We start from the raw sequence: 10,991 nt of genomic DNA, 5'->3' as shown, positions 1-10,991 counted from the left end.
ATTGAAGGGGTTAAGACAATTGACGACTATATTTATTCCACTTTTTGTTTAGAATTACTAAAAAAAAAAAAAAATGCACTAGTCATATATGGGATGCTCAGTTTACTCGAATTTCCACATACTTATTAACGTCTAGATAAGAAGAAAAAAAAAAAGTGTGTTGAATTTTTACTTGCGTTTACGAGTAACATCATAGACCTTAACATCAACTCCCTGCTTTACTGAAGTTTATATACATTAACGTTAAAAACCTGAACATTTATGGGCGCGTTTGCCTTGCCTTATGAACATTATTCCTTACTCTTGAATTTAAAAGCAATTTACGACCATTAGCATGCACTCTTCCTGCACACATTCCTTACCTCCCCAGCGAACTGTAATCGTCTCTTTTACTCCCTCCTGGCCCTCCTTACCTTCATGTTATTTCCTTACCTTACCTTACTATACCTTCCTTCTTACCTGTACACTGGTCTTCCCTTGATCACATTATGTATTCTGTGCCTGATCTGATAATTACCGATGCTGTCCGGCTTATCAGGGAGTGTCTGGTGCAAAGTAAACACGTGATAGAGAAGCGATAAGGGATCAGGGTATTAGTGAGCTTAATGGTGTGTTTAGGGAAGCTGCATGCGACTCGTGTGGTGAGGTTAGGTTAGGGTGGATTTAAACATTTCTGTACTGGGACGCATTTTTTATACCTTGAGTTTTGGGTGTGATTAGACGATTTTATTTACATTAGGAAGGGTTTATGGAAGTCACTGTTTTAATCATCCACATGAGTTTGTGAAGCTGTATAAAAGTCGCTAAATAGTAACCAGAGTGAATATAAAAACGTGTTATGGTACTGAAGAAGTTAAGTCAAGTTAGGTTAGACGTATTTGGTATTATGAAAGATTAAGTTAGGTTAGTGTAGGTTAGGTAAAGTGAGGTTAAAGTTAGGTAAGATAAGGTTAGGTTAGTGTCAGATGGGTAAATTTGGGGTTAGATGAGGTTAAGTCATAGTGAAGTGTTTAAGGTAGGTAAGATTAGGTTAGATAAGGTAAAGTGGTTAAGATAGGTAAGATTAGGTTAGATTAGGTAGTACTTAAGATAGGTTAGGTTAGGTGAAGCTTAAGTGAAGTTGGGTTAGATAAGATAAGGTTGGATTAGTGTAATTTAAACATAGGTAGGTTAGGTAAGGTCAAGTTAGATTAGCTTCTGTAGAATAATACTGAGAGATTAAAGAATACAATGGATTTTTTTTTCTCTAAACTGATAATCCACATATGAAGTGCAACAGGAAATACTGCTTACGAAAATTAAGCATAAAGAAAATATACAGTAAGAGAGGCACGTTATTTCCTAGTCGCTGGTGGGGGTGGGGGTGGGGTGGTGGGCAGGGAAGAGAAGGGAAAGGTTCACCTGACTCATTATTGGGCAATTAAAATAGGTAAGACTGGCGAGGTAAGGTAATTTTCCCTCCTCCTCCTCCTCCTCCTCCTCCTCCTCCTCCTCCTCCTCCTCCTCCTCCTCCTCCTCCTCTCATTCTTTCTATCTATTTTACATCCGTCTTACCTTTATCTTGCCTCCTCAGCCTCTTTCTCCGCTTCTTAATTGCTCTCTCTCTCTCTCTCTCTCTCTCTCTCTCTCTCTCTCTCTCTCTCTCTCTCTCTCTCTCTCTCTCTCTCTCTCTCTCTCTCTCTCTCTCTCTCTCAGATTACCCTGAGCTTGCTGTCCTCTCTTCACTCACGTTCTAGATGTCTCCAAGTATTTTACTTCTTCTTCTTCTTCTTCTTCTTCTTCTTCTTCTTCTTCTTCTTCTTCGTGTTTTTCTTTCTTTTTTTTCTTTTCTTTTTCTTTTTTCTTTTCTTTCTTTAGTCGTATTTTATAAATCTTCTTCTGTTCTTACCTCCTCCTCCTCCTCCTCCTCCTCCTCCTCCTCCTCCTCCTCCTCCTCCTCCTCCTCCTCCTCCTCCTCCTCCTCCTCCTCCTCCTCCTCCTCCTCCTGCCATCACCACCACTGCTGCTGTTTGTCCTGGTGGCGGTGGTGCTGTCGTCACAACAAACACTCCGCCTCATGTTGTCCCACGTGGCTCTACAACTCGTCTTTATCCACACACTGTATTCCTGAATGTCTGTGTACGTCTGTATGTCTATGCCTCCCCTCGCCTCCTCGCCTCCTCGCTGGCTGGCATGTCCGCTCACCCACACACCCACACAGTCTCATCCACCCCAGCCACAGTGTCTCCACCCCACCCACACAGCGCCTCTCATCCACTCCAGTTCACCCTTGTCTTTCAGATGGCCTTGCTGCGTGACGCATACACAACGAAGCTTCATGAAAACTGTGTGTGTGTGTGTATGTATGTGTATGTGTGTGTGTGTGTGAGACGGCGCTTCTCTGCCTCGCCTCCCTCCGCCACCTCCTGTCGTGGCGAGGAAGTATTGAGCCGCGCTGATGCAAGAATGTGACGATGCGATAATGACTGTTGTGGCTGCCAGATGCATTTGAGACCTCGTTCATTGTGAGAGTGTTACCTGTGTGGCGGCGCACCTGGCAGGGCACACGTGTGACGCCCGCCACGTGCTCGCCCACGCCTGCCCGCCGTCCGCCAAGCGTCAAAATTAGGCAAGCGGCGACCCAGGTTGTGCAGGGACGCGAGGCAAGGCTGCCCGCAGACCCCAGGTGTGCGTTGGGTGAGGTTCATGGGGTGTGCTACGTAACGAATGTGGTAACCTGTGTGTGTGTGTGTGTGTGTGTGTGTGTGTGTGTGTGTGTGTGTGTTTTCTGTGTTTCTGTGTTTGTCTGTCTGTATATGTATGTATGTATGTTTGGTCTATATGTCTGTCTGTCTCTTGTGTGCGTGCGTGTCTCACGTGCTTGGTACACAGGTCTAACCCTCTCCCTCTCTCTTCCACAGCACATGGTGCAGACAACGATGGCGGCGCCGTTCCCTTACAGTCAGAACGGCGAGGCGGGGGCGGGTAAAGAAGGGCCCGGCAAAGACGGGCCGCCCTTCTCACCACCAGGAGCCCCGGGGGCACCCACCCCCGGGGCTCCTGGGGCACCCCCTGCCCCACAGGCCACACCCACTGCCGCCGTTCCGGGCGTTCCCGTCACAGTCTCCTCCAGGTGAGTCACGCCTCCATCTTCCGCTCTCCCCCCGCAGGGCCCCCATGGCACCATCGTCAACCCTCCACCCCTTCATCCACCACTGTCTTTACCGCTACAACAGCTGCCCTCACTCTGCGGCTACCACCACCACCACCACCACCTCCACCTCCACCTCCACCTCCACCTCCACCTCCACCTCCTCCTCCTCCTCCTCCTCCTCCTCCTCCTCACACACCATTACTTCCGCACCCCATATCATCAGACTTGACCCCTTCACCCCATCACCCGATTGCTCACCCCGCCCACACCCCCAACACCCCGCACACCGCAACACAAACCCCAAACACAGCGCCACTAGCCTGCCTACACACACACACACACACACACACACACACACACACACTGATCTGTGTATTGATCCGGGCAGTTATTTAGTTATTTACTGTCACACAATGTAATTACCATGCGGGTGTAGCACAAACCTTTCACAATTATGTCTTATCTGTGTCCATCCAATCATCCGCCTGTCAATCCACGCCCGCTCTTGTTCACCAATACTCCCATTCACCCATGTACACACTCCCGCCCCTCGGTCTGTGTGTGTTTGCAAATATTAGTGTCATTCGTATGCATCAGTTCGTGTACTCTTTTTCATATTATTTTTACATTATTTCTCATATCTGTCATTCCATCTTCATACATCCCCCCTCTCTCTCTCTCTCTCTCTCTCTCTCTCTCTCTCTCTCTCTCTCTCTCGCTCTCGCTCATTGCTCGAGTATATGCATGTTTTTCGTTTGTTTTGTTTTGTTTCCGGTTTTTTCTCTGTTTTAGTTCATTTTTGTTCTATTTTAGTTTGTTATTGTAGTTGCCTGTCTTTGTTTTACTTCCTGTCCCAGTCTGTCTGTATAATGATCTACCTGTCTGGATTACCTGTCTTAGTTCATTTGTATATTTTTTTCTTTATTTATATGCGCGTCAATATATTCTTCTGTGTTTATCTCCTTCCTTCCTTATTTCCTTCATTTCCTCTTTCCTTCTATTTGGACACTATTAATTTTGATCTCTGTCTCCATCTATCCATTATTTTTTTTGCATAATTTCCTTCATTTCCTTTCCTTTTTTTTTTTTTTCCTTTCCTTCTTTCTCCTTTCTTCCTTCCTTCCTTCCTTCATCCCTTCCTCTCCTCTTTCTTAGTGTCTGGTGATAACTCTTTTGCCTCCTTAACCTCCTTTTAGCCACCCATCTGTCTTCCATCTTTTTATACTTCACTATACTTCCTTCCTTCCTTCCTTCCTTCCTTCCTTCCTTCCTTCCTTCCTTCCTTCTTTTCTCATGCCTGCTGCCAACTTTTTTTTCCCCGCCATCGATCAATCTACTTTCCTTTTGTGCCTCCTCTCTCTCTCTCTCTCTCTCTCTCTCTCTCTCTCTCTCTCTCTCTCTCTCTCTCTCTCTCTCTCTCTCTCTCTCTCTCTCTCTCTCTCTCTCTCTCTCTCTCTCTCTCTCTCTCTCTCTCATTTCCATCCTTCCCTCCCTACTCTTTTTTCCCTTCCTTCCCTTCCTTCCTTCTCTTCTCTTCTCTTCTCTTCTCTTCCTTCCTTCCTTCCCTTCCCTTCCCTTCCCTTCCCTTCCCTTCCTCCCACCTCATTTACAGTCTACATTCCTCTTTTCTCTCTTTTTCCCTTCACTTCCCCTGTCCCTCCCCCCCAACCTCCAACATTCCCTCCCCCTTCCCTTCCCCACTCAGTGGCTCACCCAGTGGTTTTCTCTCCCCCACAGCGGAGCGACGGTGGCGGGGGGTCTTCCTGTGCAGGTCCCCGTGGGTCCCCCTGTGGTGCCCAACGGGGTGGAGCAGCAGGCAGTGAATGCGGTGAGTGTGTGTGTGTGTGTGTGTGTGTGTGTGTGTGTGTGTGTGTGTGTGTGTGTGTGTGTGTGTGTGTGTGTGTGTGTGTGTGTGTGTGTTCTCTAATTGTGCTGTGCTTTTTCTAAGATCGAGTTAATGCTGAGTTAATGAGGTTATGAGAGAGAGAGAGAGAGAGAGAGAGAGAGAGAGAGAGAGAGACAGACTGATTATTTCTTGACACTAAAGCAATCATGCAGAGGCACACCACCACCACCACCACCACCACCACCACCACCACAACAACAACAACAACAACAACAACAACAACAACAACAATTTACCACCACCACAACAACAACAACAACAACAACAACAATTTAACACACCACCACCACCACCATCTTAACCATGACTTGCATTCAGTTTGTGTGCTGGTAATTTAATGCTGTCCTAACCACCACCACCACCACCACCACCACCACCACCATCTCCTCCTCATCCTCCTCCTCCTGAAGAGTTAGTTAACCGAACAAGTACTTTCCTGCGGCAGTGACAAGCGCTCTCTCTCATTAGATGTGTGAGTCATTAGGCAGTAGAAGAAGGCAGGGAGGATTTAATGAACACTAAAGGAGAGAGAGAGAGAGAGAGAGAGAGAGAGAGGACTGTTTCTTGAGAATATTAGTGCTTGAAACTGAGAATATTTTGGAGTGTTAAGGGAAAATTGTTAAGCAGATGTTAGTGTTTGAAAAGAGACACTGTTTTGAAAATGTTAGTGTTAGTCGTGTTACAAAATAAAGTGTTAGAGATTCAGGAACGGAAAGAATGGATAGGAAAAAAAAAGTAGAATATATTTGATTTGTGAGTTAAAAATGAGTGTTACGAGACATTAGACAAAAAAAAAAAAATCTGAAACTGTTAGAAGTGAAACTATTAGGGAAGGAGAGACTAAAAGAGTGTGAATAAATATTACTGTATTAGTTAGACCTGTTTGTGAGGAAGGACGAGTGGTGCTAGAATGTTAGGCGGTGTTAGAAGATAGATGTTACTGACTTCGTTGCTATACCGTGTTAGAAGTGTACTTGGTGTTACAGAAGAGACTTAAACCCCTTGATTACCGTGACACGTTTTTCATATTCATTTTGTTTACTATTTGGTGATTTTACACAACTTCAGAAACTTATGTAGGGATTAAAATGGTGAGGATTCTGGCCATTAATCTTCTGACCTACATAGACCCTCCCTAATGTTAATAAAATCGTCTAATTGTACACAAAACTCATGGAAAAAATGCGTTCCGGTACTGCAGGTGTTAATGTTATTGTGTTAGAATGTTTAGCAGTGTTAGGAGAAGGATGTTACTGAGTTTATGTGTTATACTGTGTTATAAGCGTAACTGGTGTTATAGAAGAGACTAAATGTGTGTTAGTGGTGTTAGAATGTTAGGCAATGTTAGAAGATGTTAGTGAGTGTTCGTTGCTTTATGTTAGAGGTGTGACTGGTTTTAGAAGAGAGTGTGTGCTAGTGGTGTTAGAATGTTAGGCAATGTTAGATGTTACTGAGTGTTAGATAATGTTGTTAGAGGTGTGACTGGTGTTAGAAGAGACATAATATGCGTTAGTGGTGTTAGAATGTTAGGATAGACCAGGGTTGTGAGAGTGATGAGGTGGGGGCGACGGAAAATGACATAGACGAGATGGGACGAGTTGGGGCGGTGGTGGGGTGAGGATCGGGGTGGGGGGTGGGCGGGGCAGGGCATGGAGAGTGATTTAGGCTTCTGGGCGGGCGCCAGTTGTCTGGATTCCGCCCAGCTTGGTCATCCCAATCTCCTCCTCCTCCTCCTCCTCCTCCTCCTCCTCCTCCTCCTCCTCCTCCTCCTCCTCCTCCTCCTCCTCCTCACTTCCCATCACTCTTTATCAATTCTCTTCATTTTCTTCCTTAATTTTCATCCTATTAACTTTTTCCTCCTTTCTTCCTTACATCTCGTGTCTCCATCTCCTCCTCCCTTTATCTCCACCCAGCATCTTCCTCAACCCCTGTCCTCCTCCCCAACCGTCTACTGAACGTCCCCGTCGCTTGTTTCCTCCCCGTAGACCTCTTTATCTCCCCCTCCATCTCCCCCTCCCCCAAGCCATGTCTCCCTTCTCGTGTCGCCGGCTCTGTTGCCACGCCGAGACAAGTGTAGGGCGCCGGGACATCTTAGAACGATCGCCACGCCACCTAGCGAAGGATGCACGAAGGACTGGTGAAGGAAAGCGCTAACCACGTGATGAAGGAGGATAGTTAGAAGGAATACCCGTAGATAAAGGAGAAGAGGGAAGGAGGACATGTAGGAAAGCAGGGACTATATGATGAAGGAGGGAAGGACGATAGAGAAAGATGTTGTAGGAGAGTGCTGGTGACATAACGAAGGAGGGAAGAGGGAAGAATATTCGATAACTGAAGAGTAAGAGGAGGAGAGGGAAGGATTTAGAAGGATGGAAGGATACGAAGACAGATTAGTAATTGGAGATGGAGGAGGAAGGAGGAGGGGAGATAAGTGCCACGGTAGAGGAACAAAGGGAAAAGGAGAAGGATGAAGAGGAATAGGAAGATGAGGCGCTAATGATGTTGATGGCGATGGTTAATGGTGATGGTTACAATGTTTCCTCCGTTTTACTCACCCTCACTATTTTTTCTCAAGATTAAGAGTTAAATAGGACACGGAATAATTAACGTTAGGTAATGAAGGCTGTTGCTAATTCAAGACGGAGACAGAGGAAGATGTAAATGCGCAGTAAACGGGAGGGAAAGAGGAAGATAGAAAGAAAAGGAAACTAGTGAAGATGAGGACGAAGAGAAAATGTGAAGAGATTGAAGGAAGATAGGGAGAAAACAGAGGAGAAAGAGACAGAATATGAAGGAAGCTAATGGAAAGGATGAAAATGAGAAAGAAGAGAGAAACGAAAGCGGAATAGGGGAAGAAAGGGTTAAGAAACTGAGGAGGGAGAAGGAAAATGAGTAGGAGGAAAACAAGACGAATAAGATACAAAGAATATGAGAGAAGAAGAACGAAAACGAAAGAGAAAAGCGAGGGAAATTTGAACCAACGAATGAAACTAAAGTAAAAAAAAAAAAAAAGAAGAAGAGGAGGAGAGAGATAAGAATAAAGATAAGGAGGAGAAGAACGAAAACAAAAGAAAGAAGCGAAAGGAATGAGAATCTGCGAATGAAACAAAAAGAAAAAAATAGGCGAAGGAAGAGGGAGATAAGGAAAATGAGAAGAAGGAGAAGAGGAACGAAAACGAAAGAGAAGCGAAAGGAATTAGAAACAGCGAATGAAACAAAAGAAAAAAGAAGACGAGGATGGGGATAAGAAAATAAAAAAAAGGAAAGGGAGAGAGAAGAGAACAGAAATAAAGACGAAAACGGAAAGAAAGCTGTGGAAATATAAATAGAAAATGGAGACGAAGAAGGAGAAAGGAATGCAGGGAGTCCTAGTGGCGTGGTGGTGGCGGTGGTGGTTGGCGCCCAGTGATGCTGTATTGATTTGGCGCCGCGGTGGTGCCAGAAGCGTGATGGGGATTGGCGCCCAGATCCGAAGAAAGGCCCCCGCAGTGATCCTGGTGCCGCATTGTCCTCCCCCCTTGCATCCTACGCCCCCTTCCCCTGTATCCTTCCCCTTCCCTGTGTCCTGCCTTTTATCTCCTCCTCCCTGCATTGTCGCTTCTCTCTTCTCTAGCGGAAGAAATAGAGGAGGTCCTGCATTGCCTCTCTCTCTCTCTCTCTCTCTCTCTCTCTCTCTCTCTCTCTCTCTCTCTCTCTCTCTCTCTCTCTCTCTCTCGTGGACATGATAAGTTGGTCTGGGTTTAAATGTGTGTGTGTGTGTGTGTGTGTGTGTGTGTACGTAAGCGAAACGCGTGATTATGTACGATTGAATGTGTAGTGTGGTGGTCTTTGATTGGTTACTCACCACCACCACCACCACCACCACCACAGCCACTACAACAACAACAATAGCAATGACAAACTAATTTCAATCGTTATTGTATGTGGATTTTCTTAGTAAGAGTCTTTTGTGTTTCGATAAGTAATGGGGGCATATAAAATTGTATTGAATGAGAGAGAGAGTGTCACGTTGATCATTCATAGCCTTAGTATTTCTACACACACACACACACACACACACACACACACACACACACACACACACACACACACACACACACACACACACACACCTCCTGGTCGTCATAGATACGTCCCTTCAGGTATTGCTCAGGTAGTTACGAGGAGCCTTGTGGAGGAGATACCTTGGTGACCTGGCGGCTTGGCGGTGGGTCAACTTATCTCTCTGGCCAAGGCTCCGATCCAGGCCGTGTGTGTGTGTGTCTGTGTGTGTGTGTGTGTGTGTGTGTGTGTGTGTGTGTGTGTGTGTGTGTGTGTGTGTGTGCTGAGGAGAATGGAGGCCGCTGTGAGTTGCTACCACCATCACCAACTCTGCTCTCTCATCACGACTGTTTTTCAAGGCCACACGGATGATTAACCTGATTCTCTTGACCATTTCTCAGGTCAATTATGTAAAATTCCTGTTAATCTGTCCCTCTAGCCGTCAAAAAAAAAAAAAAAAACCTGAAAACCTGTGTGACTTCCAGAGCCTGTGCAATGTAGTGGAAGGTTTGGGCATAGAAGTGTTTCAGAAAAGAGATAGTTTCGAAGTTCTTGTACTATTATTAAACGTCTCTTCTCTCATTAGGACTACTGTCAAAAGCCACAGAGATGATCGATCGTTTGTGCTCTCTCTCTCTCTCTCTCTCTCTCTCTCTCTCTCTCTCTCTCTCTCTCTCTCTCTCTCTCTCTCTCTCTCTCTCTCTCTCTCTCTCTCTCTCTCTCTCAGGAAGAAATTAACACTCGCCACCACAAATACTTTCCTTGATTAAACCCCGTAAAAATACAGAGAGAGATGTTTTATGTAATTTCCTAAATATACATATTTTCCTCACAATAAGAAAGATTATGAGTTTACAAGTAAATGATAGTTTATTCGTTGATGGATATGTAGCTTACTGATGTTGTTAGTTTGTTGAGTGTATTGAAAGTTTTTTTTTTTTTTTTTTCCAGACAAATAATTAGTTAATTGATTGTTAACTCCTTCAGTACCATAACGCGTTTTTTTTTTTTTTTTTTTTTTTCATATTCATTCTGGTCACTATTTGGTCATTTTATACACCGTCAAAAAACTTCTGTGGGGATTCAAATAGTGAAGACTGAACATTAATCTCCTGACCTCCATAGACCCTTTCCTAATGTAAGCAAAATCGTCTAATCACACCCAGAAACTAATGGTTGAAATGTGTCCCAGTACTGAAAGAATTAATAGGCAGCTAGTTTATTAAGAGACTTGTTTTTCCCCCTTTTTTTTCAGATGGTTCATTAGTTTACTGATCGTTTTTTTACTGACCTGACATAACTTGACCTGACCCCACAGAACGAGGCAGAGAACGGGGAGGCAGCAGCCAACGGTCAGCCAGGCACCCCAGCCCCCGCTAAGGAACAACCAAAGCGCCTCCACGTCTCCAATATTCCCTTCAGATTTCGTGACCCTGATCTCAGAAACATGTTTGGGGTGAGTGTTCATGTGTAGCTTTGTGTGCGTTTGTGTATGGTTTTAGATCTCTCTCTCTCTCTCTCTCTCTCTCTCTCTCTCTCTCTCTCTCTCTCTCTCTCTCTCTCTCTCTCTCTCTCTCTCTCTCTCTCTCTCTCTCTCTCTCTCTCTTCTTTTCATTTCAATTCATTTCATTTTTTTTTTATCACTAATCTCTCTCTCTCTCTCTCTCTCTCTCTCTCTCTCTCTCTCTCTCTCTCTCTCTCTCTCTCTCTCTCTCTCTCTCTCTCTCTCTCTCTCTCTCTCTCTCAGTAAACTAGGCTAACTTTATAATTAGTGAAAATCAATCCTGGATATATTTTACTACAATGAGGGAGAATTCTTTACTTTACAACACAATGGCAATTTATGAAGCACAGTAAATGTTGAATATTGGCCATTTCACAAAGCAGATACAAGTGTGACTAATAAATGAA

General features: G+C 44.8%; 1 protein-coding gene across 14 annotated transcripts in view; it reads left to right on the top strand.

Moving 5' to 3' along the window:
- Nucleotides 1–10,991, top strand: part of LOC123506910 (RNA binding protein fox-1 homolog 3-like) — a 561,911-nt gene that overhangs the window by 526,671 nt on the left and 24,249 nt on the right. For all 14 annotated transcript variants that reach the window (XM_045259305.1, XM_045259311.1, XM_045259307.1 and 11 more), the window contains 3 exons: nucleotides 2,901–3,112; nucleotides 4,871–4,961; nucleotides 10,399–10,536. In XM_045259305.1, coding sequence (XP_045115240.1) covers nucleotides 2,901–3,112; nucleotides 4,871–4,961; nucleotides 10,399–10,536 — 441 coding nt within the window. The remainder of the gene's footprint in view (nucleotides 1–2,900; nucleotides 3,113–4,870; nucleotides 4,962–10,398; nucleotides 10,537–10,991) is intronic.

The sequence above is a fragment of the Portunus trituberculatus genome, chromosome 21 (assembly GCF_017591435.1).
Source record: "Portunus trituberculatus isolate SZX2019 chromosome 21, ASM1759143v1, whole genome shotgun sequence".
In the NCBI taxonomy this organism is placed as follows: domain Eukaryota; kingdom Metazoa; phylum Arthropoda; class Malacostraca; order Decapoda; family Portunidae; genus Portunus; species Portunus trituberculatus.
The sequence above is the reverse complement of the archived record's forward strand: the minus strand, read 5'-3'. Positions and strand labels throughout refer to the sequence as shown.